At 45.5% G+C, this 25,081-nt stretch overlaps 1 protein-coding gene across 1 annotated transcript in view; it reads right to left on the bottom strand.

The window, feature by feature from the left end:
• Positions 1-23,619: 23,619 nt before the first annotated feature.
• Positions 23,620-25,081, bottom strand: part of ADGRA3 (adhesion G protein-coupled receptor A3) — an 87,898-nt gene continuing 86,436 nt past the window's right edge. The window contains exon 19 of the mRNA XM_069744670.1: positions 23,620-25,001. Coding sequence (XP_069600771.1) covers positions 23,762-25,001 — 1,240 coding nt within the window. The 3' untranslated portion in view covers positions 23,620-23,761. The remainder of the gene's footprint in view (positions 25,002-25,081) is intronic.

The following is a 25,081-nucleotide window of genomic DNA, read 5'->3' as shown; positions in this document are numbered from 1 at the left end:
CCAATGGCCTACCAGTAACATTGACTTTGGGGGCCCACTTTCCACCTGCATACAAATATTACACTACCCTCATCACAAATTTACTTCTATCTCTTTTTATTAATAAACTGGGTAGCATGGTTAATGAATGATGAGATGCTGCTTTTTTCTGTACAGAGTGAATCAAGTGAATTATGCCAAGTACTGCCCATATGGTGAGGCTGGGGGCCCAGGTCTGCACAGAGGCCCACCGGGGGATTCCCCTGTTACCCTGTGGGCCAGTCTGAGCCTGTCTGCACAGATGGGGTAGCTTTCTCTTCCCACAGGTCTTGGGTTCTCATGACCCTGTCCCTTGTCATCAGTTTTCCTTCCTTAGACCATTTTAGTAGATTTGTGTTTTTACACATGTCAACACATGAGTATTGATTTAGTCCTATTTGTCCTTTAATGCTGATAGGACACCAAATGTATTTAAGGAAGAAGTGGGGATGGAACACCCGCCATGGCCGTGGGGTACTCAGTACCTGGTCCGGTACTTAAAGGGATGTGTCATGGCGGCGGTGACCCGGTCCGTGGCCTTGGGCGCCCAAGTAAAAGGGACGGTCTTTAACCCCTTCCGGACATGTGCCGTACTAGTACTGCTCTGCGGGAATTGAGTTCCCGCAAACTGCAGTACTAGTATGGCGACACGATCGCCCGGCCTCACGCCGAGCGCCACGGCGATCGCGTGCAGGTGTCAGCTGTATATGACAGCCCTCAGTAGTGACAGCGACATAGAGGGGCATCTCGCAGGGACGGGGGCTCCCTGCACTCTCCCACCGGAACAACATGAAGCGATTGCATTGTTCCGGTGTCCTGGAAGGAGTCCCCGGATCCAAGATGGCTGTAGGGCTCCTTCCGGGTCCTGAAGTGAGGTGGTTAGCCGGCGCCTGCTCAGAGCAGGTGCCGAAATGCCTCCTGCACTGCCTGTCAGATCGCTGATCTGACACAGTACTATGCAAAGTGTCAGATCAGCGATCTGATCTAATATAGTGATGTCCCACCCTGGGACAATGTTGAAAAGTAAAAAAATAAAAAAAATAAATGTATAAAAAAAAAAATCCCCAAATAAGGGAAAAAAAATTAAAAAAATTTCCCAATAAATCCATTTATTTATGTAAATAAAAAAAAAACAGTAAAAGTACACATATTTGGTATCGTCGCGTCCATAACGACCCGCTCTATAAAACTATCCCACTAGTTAACCCCTTCAATGAATACCACAAAAAAAAAAACAGGCAAAAAAACAACGCTTTATTATCATACTGGTGAACAAAAGGTGGAATAACACGCGATCAAAAAGACAGATATAAATAAACATGGTACCACTGAAAACATCTGGTCCCACAAAAAAAAAGCTGCCATACAGCATCATCAGCAGAAAAATGAAAAAGTTATAGCTCTCAGAATAAAACATAAAATAGTTTTTATTGTGTAAAAGTGCCAAAACATAAAAAAAAAGATATAAATAAGGTATCGCTGTAATCATACTGACCTGAAGAATAAAGCTGCTTTATCAATTTTATCACACGTGGAATGGTATAAACGCCCCACCTAAAAGAAATTCAGGAATTGCTGGTTTTTGTTCATTCTGCGTCCCAAAAATCGGAATAAAAAGTGATCAAAAAATGTCATGTGCCCGAAAATGGTACCAATAAAAATGTTAACTCGTCCCACAAAAAACAAGACCGCACATGACTCTGTTGGCCAAAATATGGATAAATTATAGCTCTCAAAATGTGGTGATGCAAAAACTATTTTTTGCAATAAAAAGCGTCTTTTAGTGTGTGACGGCTGCCAATCATAAAAATCCGCCAAAAAAATGCTATAAAAGTAAATCAAACCCCCCTTCATCACCACCTTATTTATGGAAAAATAATACAATTTTAAAAAATGTATTTATTTCCATTTTCCCATTAAATTTACGGCTATGTTTAGGGTTGGGGCTAAAGTTAGGGTTTGGATTACATTTACGGTTGGGATTAGGGTTAGGGGTGTGGTTAGGGTTATGGTTGGGATTAGGGTTAGGGGTGTGTTTGGATTAGGGTTTCAGTTAGAATTGGGGGTTTCCACTGTTTAGGCACATCAGGGGCTCTCCAGACGCAACATAGCGTCTGATCTCAATTCCAGCCAATTCTGCGTAGAAAAACTAAAACAGTGCTCCTTCCCTTCCGAGCTCTCCCGTGCGCCCAAACAGGGGTTTACCCCAACATATGGAGTATCAGCGTACTCAGGACAAATTGGACAACATATTTTGGGGTCCAATTTCTTCTGTTACCCTTAAGAAAATACAAAACCGGGGGCTAAAATATAATTTTTTGTGGAAAAAAAAAAGGACTTTTTATTTTCACGGCTCTTCGTTACAAACTGTAGTGAAACACTTGGGCATTCAAAGTTCTCACAACACATCTAGATAAGTTCCTTGGGGGTCTAGTTTCCAATATGGGGTCACTTGTGGGGGTTTTCTACTGTTTGGGTACATCAGGGGCTCTGCAAATGCAATGTGACGCCTGCAGACCAATCCATCTAAGTCTGCATTCCAAATGACGCTTCTTCCCTTCCGAGCTCTGCCATGCGCCCAAACGGTGGTTCCCTCCCACATATGGGGTATCAGCGTACTCAGGACAAATTGGACAACAACTTTTGGGGTCCAATGTCTCCTGTTACCCTTGGGAAAATACAAAACTGGGGGCTAAAAATTTTAGCTTGAAAATGTCAACGGCGCTCCTTCCCTTCCGAGCTCTGCCGTGCGCCCAAACAGTGGTTCCCCCACATATGGGGTATCAGCATACTCAGGACAAATTGGACAACAACTTTTGGGGTCCAAATTGTCCTATTACCCTTGGAAAAAGAAAAATTTGGGGGCTAAAATATTTTGTGGAAAGAAAAAATGATTTTTTAATTTTCACAGCTCTACATTCTAAACTTTAGTGAAACAATTGGGGGTTAAAAGTGCTCACCACACATCTAGATATGTTCCTTAGGGGGTCTTCTTTCCAAAATGTGGTGACTTGTGGGGGATTTCCACTGTTTAGGTACATCATGGGCTCTCCAAACGCGACATGGGTTCCGATCTCAATTCCAGCAAATTTTGCATTGAAAAGTCAAACGGCGCTCCTTCCCTTCTGAGCTCTGCCATGCGCTCAAACAGTGGTTTACTCCCATATTTGGGGTATCAGCGTACTCAGGACAAATTGAACAACTTTTGGGGTCCAATTTGTCCTGTTACCGTTGGGAAAATAAAAAATTTGGGGCAAAAAGATCATTTTGTACTTGGGGGTTCAAAGTGCTCACCACACATCTAGATTAGTTCCCTAGGGGGTTTCCTTTCCAAAACAGTGTCACTTGGGGGGTTTCCACTGTTTAGGTACATCAGAGGCTCTCCAAATGCGACATGATGTCCAATCTCAATTCCAGCAAATTTTTACATTTAAAAGTCAAATGGTGCTCCTTCCCTTCCGAGCTCTGCCATGCGCCCAAACAGTGGTTTACCCCGACATATGGGGCACCGGCGTACTCAGGACAAATTGTACAATGACTTTTGTGGTCCAATTTCTCCTGTTACCCTTGGCAAATTAAAACAAATTAGATCTGAAGTAAAAATTTTGTGAAAAAAAGTTAAACATTCAATTTTTTTTAAACATTACAAAAATTCCTGTGAAGCACCTGAAAGGTTAATAAACTTTTTGAATGTGGTTTTGAGTACCTTGAGGGGTGCAATTTTTAGAATGGTGTCACTTTTGGGCATTTTCTGTCATATAGACACCTCAAAGTCATTTCAAGTGTGAGATGGTCCTTAAAAAAAATGGTTTCCTAAATTTTATTGAAAAAAATGAAAAATCGCAGGTCATCTTTTAACCCTTATAACTTCCTGACCAAAAAATATTTTGGTTCCAAAATTGTGCTGATGTATAGTACACATGTGAGAAATGTTATTTATGAACTAATTTTTGTGACATCTCTCTGATTTAAGGGCATAAAAATTCAAAGTTCAAAAATTGCTACATTTTCAAAATGTTCGCCAAATTTCCGTTTTTTTTCACAAATAAACGCAAGTCAAATCGAAGAAATTTTACCACTATCATAAAGTAAAATATGTCATGAGAAAACCTCAGAATCACCAGGATCCGTTGAAGCGTTTCAGAGTTATGACCTCATAAAGTGACAGTGGTCAGAATTGAAAAAAATGACCTGGTCAGGAAGTTGAAAACAGGCTTTGGGGTGAAAGGGTTAAAGGGATTTATAAAGTAATAAAAGTTTGTGATGCCACCTGTGGTACTCGGTCAGGGGTGACCAACGCTGCTAAAAGGGTCCTCGGGGGGGTGATGGTACTGCAGCAAAGATGGTATCGCTTCACACAGGTGAAGCTTGTCATGATATGTACTTGCCCTGTCCTGTATTTGAATAATATGCCATTTGATGTATGTAACTGTTCTCTGGTTTCTATTAGCTGTAATTTATGTATTTTCTTGGCTGGGAGTTCACCTGTAACAATATGTCTCCTTCCCCAATACTTGCAGCCCTAAGCTCCAATGTAATTAAGCTTTGTCAACATCACTAGTGGAGGAATAGCCATTCTTCCTCACAGCAGGTGGCTAGTCAAATGTACATACTACATAGATTAAGTGGAGCCCACCAGTCTAGAATCTTCTGGTGGACCCAACCATTGAATAGAAGGTGTGACCCCTACCCCCCTTCATGGGCGGATCCCAGGAGCTCAGACAATCCATTCTTATTTTGAGATCAGATGTGAGTTGATCCTTGAAGGAGAAGGAGTGGGGATTCTTAGCTGAGGCAAGACCCCATGTCCATCTGAGACTGCGGAAGCGAATGGGGCGAGACTTGAGCTGAGGACATATCTCGTCGCTTGTGGGATTGTTTTGGAATCCCTTGGACTCGTGTGGACTATTGCTTTGTTAGCTGGCACAAGGATTATCGGGAGGTGCCCCCGAACCTGTTCTGTTGGACTAATTGTGGACTCTGTAGATCTACCTGCATGTGTTGTTCCAGCGTTCTTGATAATAAATCTGTTGAATCATCCCTCGGCCTGTTGTCCCTTCTTGCTCTGCCGTACACCCCGTCACAAACTGGTGGCAGCAGTGGGATCAGAGCAGAAGGAATGGAGGACAAAGGCCCATCAACATCGGGAACCAACACCGCAGAGTACAAGAACTGGACTTTGGGGAGCCTACAATCAAAGGCCCGTGAAGTAGGAGTCCGTTTTAAGGGACTCTCCAAGGATCAGCTTATTGAGGCTTCGGAAGGAGTTCGCCTGCAAGATGATGCTGAGGAAGGATCCTCACAGCAAATGGAGGAAAGACTGCAGCCGGAGGTAAATACCCAAAAAAGTCAGTGGGTTGTGTGGTACGAGGAGGAGTTGGCATTGCTGGGAGAAGAGGCCACCATAGACTATAAGAAAGAGGCCATTCACCGAGCTCAAGAGAGGGAGAGGGAGGCCATTCACAGAGTCGAGGAGAGGGAGGCCATTCACAGAGCCGAGGAGAGGGAGGCCATTCACAGAGCCGAGGAGAGGGAGGCCATTCACAGAGCCGAGGAGAGGGAGAGGGAGGCCATTCACAGAGCCGAGGAGAGGGAGGCCATTCACAGAGCCGAGGAGAGGGAGAGGGAGGCCATTCACAGAGCCGAGGAGAGGGAGAGGGAGGCCATTCACAGAGCCGAGGACAGAGCTCAGGAGATGGCATTGCTGAGAGGCAGATCGCTTTGGAAGCAGCTAGAAGCTCCAGACAGACTCTAACCCCAGCACCCACCATGAGGGAACTCCCCAGAGTGTCCCGCAAAGACTTCAAGCCCTTTAATGAGGCTGCAGGCGACATTGAGGGCTTCTTCCAGGACTTTGAGCATCAGTGTCGATTAATGGAAGTCCCAGAAAGGGACCGAGTCCGACATCTGGTGGGGCTCTTAGAGGGTGGAGCTGCCGCAGCCTATAGAGCTATGGACCCTCAGGGGAACTGTGAGTATGCGGAGATTAAACGGACTATTCTAGAACATTATGCTGTTACCCCAGACACTTACAGGACTCAGTTCCGTACTTTAGCCTGTGATGAGGAAGTGTCTTTCAAGATGTATGCCCACAGACTCAAACAAATATGTCGTCGCTGGCTGGAGGCAGAGGAGGCCTTAACCTGGGAGACCTTCCTCCAGGTTATCCTAAAAGAGCAGTTTTACTTCATGTGCCCTGCTGAGATCCGGGAATGGGTGTGTGAAAGGAGACCAGCCACTGTGGAGGAAGCTGCAGCTCTAGCTGATGAGGCTCTCACCATCAAGCCTCAGTGGAGGGTTCTGTTGGAGGATGGAGAGAGGCCTATCAGCTCCACAACACCGGTGGCCCCCTGTTCTTCTGTCCCCATTGTTCCCCGTTCCTCTAAGCCACCACCTCATGCTGATACCCGTGTAAATGTGCCTCCAGTTGCTTCTACTGCATTTTCTGGAATACGACGAGGAGAGGAAGTAGCAGAGCGCAGGTGTTATGGTTGTGGGCATCCGGGGCATCTGCAGGCCTCATGCCCAGCCAGCCCATGGAGGAGTCGTCCTCAAAACCCTACAGCACCTTCAGGTGGGGGCCGGCCTCCAGGTTCCCTTACCCCTCGCCCAAGAGGACGCCTTGGATGGAGTGAGACCCAGCACAGATGCTATCGATGTGGACAGCCGGGGCATCTGCAAGCCTCCTGCCCAGCTGTTCAAATGAGGATTAATCCTGTACCCAGTCGTATTATTAATTATGTACAGCCAAGTGCCATGGAGGACGATGTGTCACCACTACGTGAGGACTGGCCATGTGCCTCACCCACCCATGTTGCACCACTAGGAGTTTATGGTGTGCGACCTGCAGCTATGACGACTTCTGCTCATCGAGGTAAACACTTACAGGAGGTCGTGCTAGATGGACAGAGACTTATTGGATTTTGTGACTCAGGGGCTTTCCTCACACTGGCTGATCCCCGACTGGTTCGGCCTGAGGCAATCCATCGAGGACCTGGGATTGTCATTGAACTGGCTGGTGGACAATGGAGGATTATTCCCACAGCCACTGTGGATCTGAACTTTGGTTTTGGGGTCAGGCGATGTGTGGTTGGGGTGATGGGTGGTCTGCCTGCAGATGTTCTCCTGGGCAATGATGTGGGAGAGCTACGATGCCAATTTGTGGCTGCATGAAGCCACATGTAAGTTACGCTCTGCCTGTGTGTACTTAACCAGCGACCTGTAGAGGTCCCTGGTACGTACACAAATTGGGAGGGGAAGGGATTGTCATGATATGTACTTTTGCCCTGTCCTGTATTTGAATAATATGCCATTTGATGTATGTAACTGTTCTCTGGTTTCTATTAGCTGTAATTTATGTATTTTCTAGGCTGGGAGTTCACCTGTAACAATATGTCTCCTTCCCCAATACTTGCAGCCCTAAGCTCCAATGTAATTAAGCTTTGTCAACATCACTAGTGGAGGAATAGCCATTCTTCCTCACAGCAGGTGGCTAGTCAAATGTACATACTACATAGATTAAGTGGAGCCCACCAGTCTAGAATCTTCTGGTGGACCCAACCATTGAATAGAAGGTGTGACCCCTACCCCCCTTCATGGGCGGATCCCAGGAGCTCAGACAATCCATTCTTATTTTGAGAGCAGATGTGAGTTGATCCTTGAAGGAGAAGGAGTGGGGATTCTTAGCTGAGGCAAGACCCCATGTCCATCTGTGACTGCGGAAGCGAATGGGGCGAGACTTGAGCTGAGGACATATCTCGTCGCTTGTGGGATTGTTTTGGGATCCCTTGGACTCGTGTGGACTATTGCTTTGTTAGCTGGCACAAGGATTATCGGGAGGTGCCCCCGAACCTGTTCTGTTGGACTAATTGTGGACTCTGTAGATCTACCTGCATGTGTTGTTCCAGCGTTCTTGATAATAAATCTGTTGAATCATCCCTCGGCCTGTTGTCCCTTCTTGCTCTGCCGTACACCCCATCACAGTTAAAGGGATTTATAAAGTAATAAAAGTTTGTGATGCCACCTGTGGTACTCGGTCAGGGGTGACCAACGCTGCTAAAAGGGTCCTCGGGGGGTGATGGTACTGCAGCAAAGATGGTATCGCTTCACACAGGTGAAGCTGGGTCTGCAGGGCTCCCAGTGTGTTTGGCAAGGATGGTGTGATGCCGGAAAATAAACGGAGGACACAGGGTTGCAGTCTCTTTACCTGGTTTACTGATGGTAGACAACCTCAGTCCAGGGAACTAGCAACAGTCGTTGGTGTGGTCCAGTCGGCCTGGAGGCAATGATGAATCCCTCTCCCAGGTGAGATTCGTAAGCCTTCCTTGTCATGCCTTTAATGCGAGTTCCTTGCTACCTGTGGCTCCCTTACAAGGTCCCCTCTCTCCTGTCCTGGGACAGTACCTATATGGTGGGCAATGCAAACCTTTTTACAGGGTCTCTATCATGACCCGGGCTCTGTGTATTGCTGCACCTTCGGGTGTGGGTGCGGACAGACGACTTGGAGTCTTCTGCCCTCCGGTTTTGCTGTGGAATGTGAAGTGCTACACAGCCTTGGGCTCCCGTGCCAGGTTCCTGCGCTTCAACTTAGAGGATGCCCAATCACAGTTCCCCTCCAGCTCCTTTGCTCTCCTTTGCTTCTCCCCTCTGACATTTGCCATCAATGCAATGTGACGGGGTGTACGGCAGAGCAAGAAGGGACAACAGGCCAAGGGATGATTCCACAGATTTATTATCAAGAACGCTGGAACAACACATGCAGGTAGATCTACAGAGTCCACAATTAGTCCAGCGGAACAGGTTCGGGGGCACCTCCCGATAATCCTTGTGCCTGGTAGCAAAGCAATAGTCCACAATTAGTCCAATGGATCCCAACACAATCTCACGAACGACGAGATATGTCCTCAGCTCAAGTCTCACCCCGTTCGCTTCCGCAGTCCCAGATGGGCGTGGGGTCTTGCCTCAGCTAAGAATCCCCACTCCTTCTCCTTCAAGGATCAACTCACATCTGATCTCAAAATAAGAATGGATTGTCTGAGCTCCTGGGATATGCCCATGAAGGGGGGTAGGGGTCACACCTTCTATTCAATAGTTGGGTCCACCAGAAGATTCTAGACTGGTGGGCTCCAAGTAGTCTATGTAGTATGTACATTTGACTAGCCACCTGCTGTGAGGAAGAATGGCTATTCTTTCACTAGTGGTGTTGACAAAGCTTAATTACATTATAGCTTATGGCTGCAAGTATTGGGGGAAGGAGACATATTGTTACAGGTGAACTCCCAGCACAAGAAAATACATAAATTACAGCTAATAGAAACCAGAGAACAGTTACATACATCAAATGGCATATTATTCAAATACAGGACAGGGCAAAAGTACATATCATGACAGCAACCCGTCTGGTTCTCTTCTGTTCTGGAGCTGCAGCACCACACATGGCTGCACGGCCCCACTCTCTGCTCTCCCTCCTCTCTCTTCCACTATCTGCTACCAACTTCCTAAATCCTCCTCAAGACCAGAATACATATATACGGGGAACTCCCCTGAATCCGGGTTCACAGCTCCCCCTTCTGGCCTCGAATCAGAATGTGTTGCATGTAGATGTACTACCTTAAACAAATTAAAGGTTAAAGGGAATCCTCCTTGCCTCCAGGCATGACATCACCCTCCACGAAAGGAAGGCAACATCACTGTAACAACCAGTTACCTGGGGTGTTACAGGGACAAAGAAGATGTCTGTAGGATCAGACTACACACGGTTTTGCTTACTGCCCAAGGTACAAGAACGAATATGGAAAGACAATTAAGAAAAAACAATATTTTCAAAGTGGCTTAATTTAACCTATTAAAGGGTTATTCCCACCAAAAAAAGTTATGTATTCCCTCACCATAGAATTGAGGATCATTTGTTGATGATTGAGGGGTGCTACCTTTGTAAGCTTTCTCCATTGGTCCCATTGACGACGTATGGAGCACCTTTGTTCCATTTAAGACAGGTTTACATAACCACATCCTTAGGATTCCAGAGCCCAGATTTCTGGGTCTCTGGGTCTGACATAATAGATAATTTGGGCCCCGTGCAAATAGGATAAGGAAGTCAACCACTCTTTAGTATAAATCTGTAAGACCTCCAAGTGCTTAGCCATGCAAAGCTCCATTGGGTTTGAATATATTAAATATATTTCCAGAAACATAGCATCTGATGGAGCAGAAATCAGACAGAAAAAAACCCCTCAAAATGATGTCAGAGACAAAAGGAGGTAGTTAAAGGGATTGTCTAGTTAAAACAGGTCATCATCTATCCACAAGGTAGGCAATAACTTGCTGATTGGCGAGTGTCGCACCACTGTGACCCACAACGATCAGCAGAACTTTTGTCACATTACAAAATGTCATGGTACGCAGGATGCCCTACCAGTAATTCATTAATTTTCTGTGAGGCTGCCAGAAAAAGGTGAGTGCAGCACTCGGCAGCCTCATAAGCAATGAATGAAGAGGTGGCCGAGTACACATACTGCCACCCATTGTAAAGAATATAAAAGTTACCCATTCTGCCAATCAGTGCTGGTCCCAGAGAGACTTTCACCAATCAAGAATAACATCTGTGCCAGCTCCTGCCTGTCTCGGCTTCGGCCTCTAGCCGGCGCAGCAGCTTTAGTTGTGGATGGCGTGTGGCTGTCACTGTAGGAAGTCCCTGCCAACAGCCTTCTCTTCTGTGCACCTACACATTGAACAACGTGTGTTCTGGCTCTTTTCTTTGGTTTTGCATAATTTTTTTGCACTTTGAAGATATAATGGCGTGGCTCCCCTTTTTTGGGCTGTATATTTTGTCTATATAACTTTCCACGGGCAGGTGCAAAACAGTCAGGCCTGGATCCTGCTCTGCCCGCATCTATTTTGAGGTCTGCTGACAGATAGCGAGGTAAACTACACAAGTTAGGGTCCATCCTGATTGGGTAACACCTTGTCGCGGTGAAATGGCTTTTATGCATTTTTTTTTAATCAAAACAGCGTTAACTAAGTGCCCTATGCTATGTACATGTACTATTAATAGTTACAGTGGGGCAAAAAAGTATTTAGTCAGTCAGCAATAGTGCAAGTTCCACCACTTAAAAAGATGAGAGGCGTCTATAATTTACATCATAGGTAGACCTCAACTATGGGAGACAAACTGAGAAAAAAAAATCCAGAAAATCACATTGTCTGTTTTTTTAACATTTTATTTGCATAATATGGTGGAAAATAAGTATTTGGTCAGAAACAAAATTTCATCTCAATGCTTTGTAATATATCCTTTGTTGGCAATGACAGAGGTCAAACGTTTTCTCTAAGTCTTCACAAGGTTGCCACACACTGTTGTTGGTATGTTGGCCCATTCCTCCATGCAGATCTCCTCTAGAGCAGTGATATTTTTGGCTTTTCACTTGGCAACACGGACTTTCAACTCCCTCCAAAGGTTTTCTATAGGGTTAAGATCTGGAGACTGGCTAGGCCACTCCAGGACCTTGAAATGCTTCCTACGAAGCCACTCCTTCGTTGCCCTGGCGGTGTGCTTTGGATCATTGTCATGTTGAAAGACCCAGCCACATTTCATCTTCAATGCCCTTGCTGATGGAAGGAGGTTTGCACTCAAAATCTCACGATACATGGCCCCATTCATTCTTTCATGTACCCGGATCAGTCGTCCTGGCCCCTTTGCAGAGAAACAGCCCCAAAGCATGATGTTTCCACCACCATGCTTTACAGTAGGTATGGTGTTTGATGGATGCAACTCAGTATTCTTTTTCCTCCAAACACGACAAGTTCCAGTTTGGTTTCATCAGACCATAGGACATTCTCCCAAAACTCCTCTGGATCATCCAAATGCTCTCTAGCAAACTTCAGACGGGCCCGGACATGTACTGGCTTAAGCAATGGGACACATCTGGCACTGCAGGATCTGAGTCCATGGTGGCGTAGTGTGTTACTTATGGTAGGCCTTGTTACATTGGTCCCAGCTCTCTGCAGTTCATTCACTAGGTCCCCCCGCGTGGTTCTGGGATTTTTGCTCACCGTTCTTGTGATCATTCTGACCCCACGGGGTGGGATTTTGCGTGGAGCCCCAGATCGAGGGAGATTATCAGTGGTCTTGTATGTCTTCCATTTTCTAATTATTGCTCCCACTGTTGATTTATTCACTCCAAGCTGGTCGGCTATTGCAGATTCAGTCTTCCCAGCCTGGTGCAGCGCTACAATTTTGTTTCTGGTGTCCTTTGACAGCTCTTTGGTCTTCACCATAGTGGAGTTTGGAGTCAGACTGTTTGAGGGTGTGCACAGGTGTCTTTTTATACTGATAACAAGTTTAAACAGGTGCCATTACTACAGGTAATGAGTGGAGGAAAGAGGAGACTCTTAAAGAAGAAGTTACAGGTCTGTGAGAGCCAGAAATCTTGATTGTTTGTTTCTGACCAAATACTTATTTTCCACCATAATATGCAAATAAAATGTTAAAAAAACAGACAATGTGATTTTCTGGATTTTTTTTTCTCAGTTTGTCTCCCATAGTTGAGGTCTACCTATGATGTAAATTATAGACGCCTCTCATCTTTTTAAGTGGTGGAACTTGCACTATTGCTGACTGACTAAATACTTTTTTGCCCCACTGTATTTATTGCAGGGTATTTGCTCATTTTGCTTTTATTCTAGGTTTTGTCTCTTAAATGGCCACAGTGTGAACGCGCATCTACACATTGCACTTATACCAACGCCTTAGGCTACTTTCACACTGGCGTTTTTTGCCAGACGTCGCAATGCGTCGTTTATGGCAAAAAACGCATCCTGCAAAGTTGTTTGCAGGATGCGTTTTTGCCCCATAGATTAACATTAGCGACGCATTGCGATGCTTTGCCACACGTCGCAACCATCGTGCGACGGTTGCGCCGTGTTGTAGCGGACCGCCGGGAGCAAAAAACGTTACATGTAACGTTTTTTGCTCCTGACGGACTGCTTTTTCCAACCGCGCATGCGCGGCCGGAACTCCGCCCCCACCTCACAATGGGGCAGCGGATGCGCCGGAGAAATGCATCCGCTGCACCTGTTGTGCAGTGCGTCAAACGCTAGCGTCGGAATCGCTGCCTGACGCATTGCGACGGGGAGATTCCGACGCTAGTGTGAAAGTAGCCTAATCTGGCTCATTTCTTGGGTTTAGCTTTCTCTTCTTGTTGAAAATTCATGAGCGATTAGCAGATATGATCGGTTCATGTGTTTGGGGAAAGTTAGGAGGCAGAGCTGACAATTCTTTGTATTGCTCGCTTTAAGACTTCTACAGGTTTATGGAAACCATATTACAGATACATATAACTCAAAGGTGGAATGGAGCTATGATTTGGTCATATTAACACATCGTCAAAGGGTTGTGCAACAGACTATTTCTTTTGTTTTTAAAGATACAGAATGTCCCTTAAAAAATATAGCCCTGGCCAAAATTAAGAGACCACCACATCAAAACCCTGTCATGGGCGGCCCAATCTCCAGACCTGAACCCCATTGAAAACCTCTGGAATCTACACTTATTCATGGGTTTTTCCCTGAATTCAGGTACAACATTTTTATCTTCCTTACTGGGGAGAATACTGGGGGCTACATTACTCTGATCCCTAAAACATTTCCTGACGAAACAGGATCGCATTTGGCATTAGAACAATTCCGTTGAGAACATTGGATCCTTTTGGCAGTTCTCCATTTTTTCAATAGCAAAAAATAGAAGCTCAAAAATAAGACTTGGCTCCAAGCGATGCTGCTAATGTAAGAAATGCAACACCAACCATGCAGATAGTGAGTGATACAGCGGACGGCATTCAGAACATTTTCATTGATGCCCCGTTCATGTATTAGATTTATCATTCGATATACTACAGGGATCAATAGCAGTCTGCAACTTTTCCTGCTCTTGGCAGCCCACGTACTCATTTCTCTCACTCAAAACTATTTAAATCAGTTAAAGGGAATCTGTCACCAGGTTTTTGCCGCGTAATCCGAGAGCAGCATAATGGAAACAGAGACCTTGATTCCAGCAATGTGTCATTTACTCGCCTGCTTGCTGTAGTTTTGATAATATTACTAAAGGACTAGTAAACCAGCTGCCATGTAGTCCTCAATATTCATGATCTCTGTATAACCCCATCAATGATTAGCTTCTTTCTGCCTATGCACAGTGTACACACAAATCTGCCAATCAGTGATTTGGGGGGTGTTATACAGAACTCAGCATTCACAGAGATTGTAGTTCTGCAGCTGAAAACAGGAATTTCTTCAAAACTATAGTAAGCAGCACAGTAAGTGATACACCACTGGAATCAGGGTTTTGCCCCTACATATTGCTGCTTTCGGTGATAGGTTCCCATTAAGAGGCTGTGACACAACAGATACAAAGATGGAAGGATTTTAGCATGAAGAATGATGTCCAAAGCAGTTATATGAACCTTTCCAGCTATGCGTTAACCGGGGTCGGGTTTTCAATGCGATTTGAATAAAAATTTTTTACTTAAAACAGATTTTTTTATACTAAATCCAGGCCAAAACATGAGCACCCCTTGGTTTGCATTGGGAGGTGCAAGGGACGCTCCTATACAAGCTTCTTCCATGCTAGATGTTCCACCTACGGACATTAATAAGAGCAGTGGATGCTGGAACCTCACTGATCACTGCGATTCAATACTTGCACTGAGACTAAAAGAAGCCCCCGGCCAGCAGATAGGACAATGCTGACAATTTTTCTTCTGCACGTTAAAACAGAGTCCAAACCAAATTATTTGAGCAGAAATAGTTTTTGAAGCTGTGACAACAAAAAACAGATTGGATCAGTTCCTGTCGCTTTGGATCAGGTTCCCCAGCTTGTGGTTTTCAATCTGTTGAAAATCTACAATAGGAGCTGTGCCAGTGTAATACCTTATTTCCCTTGTGGTAGCGCTGCATGGAAACTGAATGCTTACAGGGCATGTGCGGGGGTGAACTAATGAGGACTTATCCGCAGGACCGAGAGAAAAGCAAAAGACTGACAGCACTCACTTATTGAGGCGCCCGTTCCAAATCCAGGGAACCTTACTGGATACTCCAAGTGATCAGAAATAGTGAAGGACAGCGCTCCATCCAGGTGTGCTAATTCAAGAACACATTTTATTCTGCCATGTCACAGCAACGTTTCGACCATAAAGGTCTTTTTCAAGCATAGCACACCTACCGATCTATTCTGTGGATAAATGTTTTAGTTTTTGACGACACCAACCCAAAACTTTAATTTCACAGGTTTTTCTACAGATAAAATGTGATCACTAGGGTTCTTAGCAATGGGAAACTTATTAAAAATCTTCTAAGGAATTTCGCTAAGCATTTAACCTGTACGTGACCATAGTCCTTACATGAACGCCATCTGCTGATTACACCGAGGTCATATCGATGGGGGTCACATCATGAAACAGTTTGCACCGGCTGTCCGGCATAAAACGGTCTGCCCAATTTGTGGTTGCATAATAACCACGGCTGTCTAGCTCCCTCTAATTTTTTTTTTTTTTTTAAGAGTGGGCCTAACATAACCGACAAATTTATCGTAAATTAATTCATCATAAATTGACATTGTCTCAGACTGGAGTCCATTTCTATCACTTCTTATGCTGGCGCATGGAAGATGCAGCAGATTTATCATTCTAGCAGACAATAACATAAATGATAATGAGAAACCATTAAAATCTATTTTATTCAAGTTACTTAAATGAGAAAGGTCTCTGTCATGGCTCCAACCAACATCAGAGATGTACAAAGAATCAATATCAAACACAATGAAGAACAAGGTTCTGCGGGAAACCTTTAGGTCTCTAATTTAAAGGGCACATCTGGGACTATATAAATAACAAAAAAACGTGCCTAAGCACTAACAGGCAGGTGATTTCAGCTTACTTGCCTGTTGTGTGGGGCGCCATTCTTCCCTGGCACAGAGTGGTCACAGGCTGCTCCTGCCAGCAATTCAGCTGCCTCTGCTGACATCACGTCTACACAGCGGAGGCTTCTTTTCTGCTCCGTTGTCAACAGGGCGGGAATTCCAATGTCATTCTGATCGACAGCTGGATCCCCACTGCCTAACTGGGGAGCAGTCTGTCAGTCAGAATGATGTCGGAAGTCACGCTCCATGATGTCAGCAGAGGCAGGTGAATTCTCAGCAGGAGCGTCTGTGACCGCCCTGTGCTGGGGAAGAACGTCGCCGTGCACAATAGGCAGGTAAGTTGCAATTACTTGCCTGTTAGTGCTTAGGTACTTTTTTTTATTATAAGTTCCTGGACACCCCCTTAATATGTAACAAGTCTAATGGGATGCTGTATTACAGATATATATTCCCCTGAACATGTGCTTATGGCAATCTGTATTTGTATGAATCTTAGCAGTGGGATCCGTAGGTAGTGTGGAAGCTTTAGCAAGGGCCTTCAACTCCGATGCAGACATGTGTGCTGCAAGTGGTCTTGCTTTAATGACTGCGTGTTCTGCGGTGATTGCATAACATGTATGGAAGGTCCCATCTATGGCATATCTGGAACCGTCCACAAAAAGTTCAAAGTCTGCATTTTGCAAAGGGATTTCTGCCAAATTTGCCTATCCAACTGCCTCTTGTTCTATTAACCAGAGACAATCATGTTCCACTTCCTGACCCTCCATCTCCTCATCACCCTTCTTTGGGAGAAGAGTGGCTGGATTGACGTTAGTACACTTTTTGTAAAGAAAGTGAAGGGGGAAGAAGCAATGCACACGGAAGTCTGAGATGTCTGGCAATGGATAGGTGTTTGGGCTGGACTTGGGACAGAACCTCATGTTTGTCATGTGGTATATGAATGATAGTTGGAATGTCAAGAACAATGGAGGATGCCTTGTGGACTGTTATGCAAACAGCAGCAATAGCTCTGACACATGAAGGTGAACCTTTTGCTACTGGGTCCAGGTACAGTCATGGCCAAAAGTATTGACACCCCTGCAATTCTGTCAGATAATACTCAGTTTCTTCCTGAAAATGATTGCAAACACATTTTGGTATTATTATCTTCATTTAATTTGTCTTAAATGAAAAAACACAAAAAGAATTCTCCTAAAGCCAAATTGGATATAATTCCACACCAAACATAAAAAAGGGGGTGGACAAAAGTATTGACACTGTTCGAAAAATCATGTGATGCTTCTCTAATTTGTATAATTAACAGCACCTGTAACTTACCTGTGGCACCTAACAGGTGTTGGCAATAACTAAATCACACTTGCAGCCAGTTGACATGGATTAAAGTTGACTCAACCTCTGTCCTGTGTCCTTGTGTGTACCACATTGAGCATGGAGAAAAGAAAGAAGACCAAAGAACTGTCTGAGGACTTGAGAAACCAAATTGTGAGGAAGCATGAGCAATCTCAAGGCTACAAGTCCATCTCCAAAGACCTGAATGTTCCTGTGTCTACGCCCATGGCACTGTGGCTAACCTCCCTAGATGTGGAGGAAAAGAAAAATTGACAAGACACAACAAGATTGTGCAGATGTTGGATAAAGAACCTCGACTAACATCCAAACAAGTTCAAGCTGCCCTGCAGTCCGAGGGTACAACAGTGTCAACCCGTACTATCCGTCAGCATCTTAATGAAAAGGGACTGTATGGTAGGAGACCCAGGAAGACCCCACTTCTTACCCCGAGACATAAAAAAGCCAGGCTGGAGTTTGCCAAAACTTACCTGAAAAAGCCTAAGGGTATGTGCACAGGCTGCGGATTTCGCTGCAGATCCACAGCGGATCCGCAGCTGCGGGTCCGCAGCGGTTTCCCATGAGTTTACAGTATAATGTAAACCTATGGGAAATGAAAACCCGCAATGCCCATGCTGCGGAAAAAGCCGCGCAGAAACGCAGCGGTTTATTTTCCGCAGCATGTCAATTGTGCGGAATCCGCAGCGGATTTTCACCTGCTCCAATAGGAAACTGCAGGTGAAAACCGGCAGCGGAAACCGTACTAAAAACCGCGATAAATCCGCAGTAAAAACCGCAGCGGTTTTGCACTGCGGATTTATCAAATCCGCTGTGGAAAATTCCGCAATGGAATCCGCAGCGTGGGCACACACCCTAAAACGTTTTGGAAGAATGTTCTCTGGTCAGATGAGACAAAAGTAGAGCTTTTTGGGCAAAAGCATCAACATAGAGTTTACAGGAGAAAAAAAGAGGCATTCAAAGAAAAGAACACGGTCCCTACAGTCAAACATGGAGGCGGTTCCCTGATGTTTTGGGGTTGCTTTGCTGCCTCTGGCACTGGACTGCTTGACCGTGTGCATGGCATTATGAAGTCTGAAGACTACCAACAAACTTTGCAGCATAATGTAGGGCCCAGTGTGAGAAAGCTGGGTCTCCCTCAGAGGTCATGGGTCTTCCAGCAGGACAATGACCCAGAACACACTTCAAAAAGCACTAGAAAATGGTTTGAGAGAAAGCACTGGAGACTTCTAAGGTGGCCAGCAATGAGTCCAGACCTGAATCCCATAGAACACCTGTGGAGAGATCTAAAAATGGCAGTATGGAGAAGGCACCCTTCAAATATCAGGTACCTGGAGCAGTTTGCCAAAGAAGAATGGTCTAAAATTCCAGCAGAGCATTGTAAGAAACTTATTGATGGTTACCGGAAGCGGTTAGTCGCAGTTATTTTGGCTAAAGGTTGTGCAACCAAGTATTAGGCTGAGGGTGCCAATACTTTTGTCTGGCCCATTTTTGGAGTTTTGTGTGAAATGATCAATGTTTTGCTTTTTGCTTCATTCTCTTTTGTGTTTTTTCATTTAAGACAAATTAAATGAGGATAATAATCTGTTAGCCACGTTTGACGCATGTGTCGCTTCGTCGTCTGCGGCTGGGTAAACGCAACATGTTGCAATTTTGGAGGCATCAATTTGCTGCCTAGAAACGTATGCGGTTGTTTGCAGAAGGAATGCGGTGAAACAATGCATTTCAGTCTAAGAGGACACATGCATTCGCAGGTACACGCGTTTGTTTGCGTTTGTGAACACGTGTTTTTCCAGAGTAAACCTGTCTCGACACTAATTAGTCACCCTCTACAGACAGATAAAAAGAGGGAGTGGACATTTGCAGTCCACAACTCTGCAGACTGAGAACAAGAAAAGAAGAAGTTCTGAAGCAGTGAAGAATCTCCACTTTGGACAATGTGAGTATAAAAGCCAATGTTGGTCTTTTCTTTTTTCTCTCTTTATATGTAGTAATAATTTCTGTCTCTTTTCTTGCAGTATTCATCAGAATGTCTTCTTCAGGAGAGTCCTGGCCCTGAACATGCTGGACAGGAAAGTGAAGTGAGTACTCACCTCTTCAGATTGGTAAGTATTCTCTGTCACATCTACACATGTGCCAATTTCTTTTTTTCTCTTTCAGAACAGTTCTTCCACTGCAGCAGAGGCCGAGCTGGAGCAGCACGGACAAGTTTGAGTGGCAAGGCGGCATGTAAGTATACCTGACTGATTGTATACTGTTTATTGTATCCTGACTGTACTATTCTTACCTGTTCATTTTTCTTCACTTTGCTTATTTCTTTACCTTTTTGGTCTTGACTACTTTTTTTTTCCTTGACTTTAATTATTCTTGCCTGTTTTCTGTCTCTGTTTTCTTTCTTTTCCTTTTTTTAATCTCTCCAACATCAATATCTTTCCTTCTTTTCTAGGTTCCAGAACGGGATGAAGACCTCATTGACAATGACCTCCTCATATCCCTGGTCCATGAGCGAGTCCCATTGTGGGACACCCGGGTTCCGCAGCACTAGGAAGTGACGATACGGCGACTATGGAATGAGGTGGCCCAAGTGATGATTGATGGATGGGACGATGCCCCGGCTCGGGTCTGCAAGGCATTTCGTAAGTATGCAATGCTGGTGTGATGCAGCAGTGACCTTGGCCGGGATCACACCACTGTGTATGATGCGAGAAACTCCTGAGAGTTTCTCTCATCACACACATTTGTGTGATCCTGGCCAAAACTGCATTGTCTGACCATTTTTTTTTTAAAACAGTGCTCAAAGTCAGAACACGTTGGCGTTCGATGAAGGATCGCTTCAACAAGGACCTTCGTGAGGAGAGCCAGGTTCCCAGTGGTTCTGGAGCAAGGATCAGAAAATATAAACATCACCGCATGCTGGCATTTTTGAGACCGGTCCTTGCCCAGAGAACGCAAGTATTTTTGTGGTATATTGGATTGTCTTGTATTGCCTAATCTGTATTTTTCTATTCCACAGGAGTTGGCGCTTTTACTATTGTAAATGTTTGGTACTAATGGTTTTCTTTTCTTTTCACAGCACCTGGAGCAGCACCCTTGAGCCTGGTTCTGGAGCGGTCCTTCATTGAACAGCCACGGACCCGTCCCAGCCATCCACCAGCGCAGCAGCAAGTGGGCCTACAACACAGGCTGGAGACCAGGAAGCTGGTCTATCAGGTGTTCCTCTGTCCCAGTCCTCTGCCTCTTTTATGGGGCTCTTCCTGCCAGGGGCAGAGGGCCTCGGACAGGTCACTCATGCCCGAGTTTTTGCACTTGAGCTCGATCTTTCATGATGGACTCAAGGCGATGGGAGACAGACTGGATAGTGGCTTCAACCTTATGAAGACACTTATCCAGGATGAAAAGGAAACACCGTGTGCACAGCTCACAGACTGGTGCTAAGACTTAGGTTCCCAAACCGTCAATATGTGTAATGTAAAAGTCTAGCACTCAACTTCAGTAACCGTAGAAACAATGGTAAACGTGAAAACGATTTATTTGGTGCTACAAATAAATCGTTTTCACGTTTACCATTGTTTCTACGGTTACTGAAGTTGAGTGCTAGACTTTTACATTACACTTATCCAGGATGTCACCCGAAGCCTTGACCAAGTGAAAGCCGACCTCCAGAGGCCAGCACATCATTTTTTCAATCAAACTGAACAGGGCATGTCGGAACACCTTACTCCTGATCTCCAGTTGAATGTTATGCAGGCCTGCAATGCTGCTTACGTGCAGGCTATGCGGCTATGACAATGGCTGGCGGATGGGTACAGCAGAGGCCCGGATGGGCAGACGGCCTTGACGGAGTCACAGGCAGGCAGGCGGGCACAGCTGGCACTCTGGCAGACAGGCGGGCACGGTTGGTACTCAGTCAGGTCAGACGGACAAGGCTGATACTCTGGTAGGAACTGGTATACAGGCGGGTGTATTGAAACAGGTAAGAACCTGTTCAGACTGGAGGGTATATGGGAACAGGTAGAGACCTGTGTGGCAAGTTGCAGAGCGGAGATAGAGCAAGACCGCATGCAAAGCAGAACCACAGGAGGCGGAGCCAAGAGAAGGAGGCGGAGCTAAGAGGCAGAGCCAAGAGCAGAAACACAGGAGGCGGAGCCAAGAGCAGAAGGGGAAGCCAAGAGCAGGAGCGCAGCTAAGGGCAGAGAAGGAGAAGACAGTGCTAGGTGCATAGAAAGGCGTAGCTAAGAGCAGAGAAGAAGGTAGAGAAGAAGAAGGCAGAGCTAAGGATGGAGCCGCTGGATGCGGAGCCAAGAGCAGAGATACTGGAGGCGGAGCCAAGAGCCAGATCCGCAGGAGGCAAAGCCTAGAGCCAGAAGGCGCAGAGCCACAGGTTGGCGAGCAGAGAAGCACAGAGCCACGGGTTGTGGCGAGCAGAGCAGAGAGGCGCAGAGCCACTGGTAGTGGGAAACAGAGCAGAGAGATAAGGAAGAGGTACACACAGCAGAGTGGGAATGACAACAGACAAAGAAGGAACAGGAACGGACATAGACCAGAGTACAGACAGGAACGGACGCACAAACAGAACACAGATAAAGGCCTGCGTATTGCAGCCCTCAGCGACAGGACACGACCTGGCACCTCAGTAGCAAATACTAACTGAGGGAAATAGTTTGCTCAGGTGTCCTCCAATGGGTGAGGACGCCTCAAGAATCAGAGGCCTCTAGGCCATTGGCCGGGGACACCATAGGGAGGTGCACACAGTCTCAATAAGAATCCAGATTTGCCAGCTCCGCCCTCCTATGCACACAGCCAGGAAGTGTACACAGAGCAAGCGGCCATGAAGCACACGGCATGGAGCCGGCAGCAGACAGATTTCACAGCATGGCACAGGGTGAGTGAGTTGATGTAACAGGCAGGAGGGGGATGGAAGGCCATGCAGTGATGCTGGCAGGGTTGTTACAGTCCCCCAATGACGCAACCGAGAAAACAGGGCTGCTTTCTTTCACATTACAACACCTGACAATGGGTTGTATGTGTAATTGCAACTCAGCCCCATTAAAGTGAATCAACAAGAGCGCCGAAACCAGGTAGAACCCATGGTCAGGGGTGGTGAGGTTCCTGATAGAAACTAGCCATGAAGGCTAAAATGGATCACTGACTGTCACTTTAGTGCGATATTGAAATTCATCTTCTGCCTTAACAAGATCAGACTTCTCTCTGTCACCATGCATAGTCCTGCAGGTTCAGAAATTGAAGGTCAGCTGAACAGTTTGATGGAGAAAGTTTGCCCTTAGATCACACTTTGCATGAGGATGGAGACAAACCACAGAGGGCTATGGAAAATAATGATTACAGCTGCCTTTTTAACTTCCAAGACAGTTTAGGTAAAGGAAAAACACTTGGGCAGACATCTATTCATGGAACATATCTTAAGGCCGTTGACAGCAGATTCTGCGGGTTCAGACGAAATTCATCTAATGAATATTGACATCCACCCTGAGAGATGTCAGGCAAAAGAAGGATCGGGTAGTACCACTGATATATGATTTAAGCGTTTCTGTATATGGGCGAGGTAGATAGCCAAACTATTGTACAGATGAAAGTTATCTAATGAATAGCTTAAGAATTAACACAATCTGCTTCTAGCATCTATCTCATCTATATCGGCTTAAAAGTGAATCTGTCAGCAGGCTTTTGCTATGTAATCCGAGAGCAGGATGAGGTAGGGACAGAGATCCTGATTATAGGGATGTCGTTTACTTGGCTGTGTTTTGCTGTTTCAATACAGTGTTATCAGCAGGAGATTATCATGACAGAACAAGCCTCATGTCTCCTAGTCCAACCACACCTACCCCACTAATTAGCAGCATTCTTTCAATATACAGTGTGTACAGAAAGCAGTCAGAGGTGTGGGCGGGGTTATACAGGGCTCAGCCTTCGGAGCTCTGCTAGATCTGAAGCAGAGAAAACTGTGATTGCATCACAAGTGCTGCATCCAGTAAACTAAGTGACAAATCGCTGGAACTAGGGATTTCTATCCCATCCCTCATGCTGCTTTCAGATTACATAGCAAAATCCAGTTGACAGATTTACTTTAACAGAGGCTGATTCTATAATGGGAAAAATGTTTTGGTGCAATAATATTAAAAGAATAAATGTGACAGTGTCAAACGCTGTTTATTACAAGTTTAAATACAAATCCAATAGGAAACAAGGCATCCGGTATATGTCAAAAATACATAAAAAAGTTTTTTTTTTCCTTTTTCTTTTCTTAAAAAAAAATATTAAAAAAATATTAAAAAAAATATATATAAAAAAAAAAAAAAATCACACGTGGTCTCTTTTTGACGTACAAAAGTCACTTGAGGTTTCCATCATAGTTAGTGTTCTCCCATAATGTATCTGTAAACAATCAGATTGGAAAAGTCTTTGAAGCAAATGGAATCGATCCATTTACATGTGGGCTCCAGAAGGGTAAAAACCAGCATGGAGATACTACACAGTAGTTTCATGTTTCCATAGACCAGTCCTAACATTTCCATTGCTGTCTGTGTTTACCGGTGGCTCCTCGGTTGCTTCATTTTTAACTGGCTCATTTTGGACCGCCAAATTCAGACCGTATGATTTCTGCTGGCTTTCGAGCTCCACACCGCTGGGTTCGGTCAAAATGTCTTTTTTGTGGGTGGCGGACGGAAGCTTTTCCATATTTCTGCTGTACTTTGGAAGAGTGCTTCCAGCGTCGCTACTGTCCTGATGGCACTGGTTAAAATGGCGCTCTCTGTAGGCTAAGTAAGCCCTCCGGCTTCGCGAGTGACCTTCAGAGTAGCTCTGACGGCTTTTTGGGGCAGCATTCTGCACGCTGCCGTCGACACTGGTGGGAACATCATATGCATATTCCCTAAGCACGGTGAGCCTACTGGAACGGTGTTTACTTCTGTTTTTGTGATGTCTGGACGGGTGACCATTGGGGCGATATTGAACCTCCACGGGTGCAACGTGCATCTTAATATCATTATCCAAAGAGTGTTCGGTCAAGCTATTGTCAAGCTGGGGTGGTGTGGTGACCGGCAAGGGGTTGGTGTTGCATTGGGCTGCGGCTGCCTGCAAATTGGTCAACTTGCAACCCTGCGAGGAGTTTTTCACGCTCGATGCGCTCTTATTGGTGCAGGAAGACTCGGCGCTGCTGTTCGTACATTTCGGGGCATCACCGTTGACGCCAGGAGAGCTGGAAGGAGGGGCGTTAACTTGGACTGAATACGTGCTCCTACCTGGGCAGAAGGTGTTGACCAACGCTCGTCTTACGTCTTCCCTGTTCATACAATGATGTACAGTCAAAAAGGCACCAAGGCTTAAACAAGTCACCCCGAAAAAGCAGCTGAACACCAGGTCCATTGGATAATACAAGGAAACGGATAGAGCACCAAAAATCCAAAGGGACACGTATAGGAACAGGGTAAGGCTGGCGCCAAGAAGTTGGGCTTGAAATGTCTGCTCGTTCTCCAAGGCGGACGTAGAAACTAAAGACACGGAAAGGGAATCTTGCTGGTTCGCTTCCCCGTTTTCGCTGGCCGCTAATCGTTGCTGCTCTTCGGTTTGCTCCTTCAACTCGAAAACTCTGTCGGGATGACGCTTCAGCTGAATGAATATACAGAGGAAGTACATGCAGTTTATAAAGACGATGAAAGTGGCCGGACCGTAGAAGGCTCCAAGGCTCGGCTCCCACGCCATCCAGCAGCTGGAAAAGGAACACAAACCGCGTCATCACCAGGTTGGAACAAGCACTTTCCCCCCCACGACTAAGTACGAGATACTCAC

Source organism: Ranitomeya imitator, chromosome 1 (assembly GCF_032444005.1).
Source record: "Ranitomeya imitator isolate aRanImi1 chromosome 1, aRanImi1.pri, whole genome shotgun sequence".
Lineage (NCBI taxonomy): Eukaryota > Metazoa > Chordata > Amphibia > Anura > Dendrobatidae > Ranitomeya > Ranitomeya imitator.
Note: the sequence above shows the minus strand (reverse complement) of the source record. Positions and strands in the feature narration are given on the sequence as shown.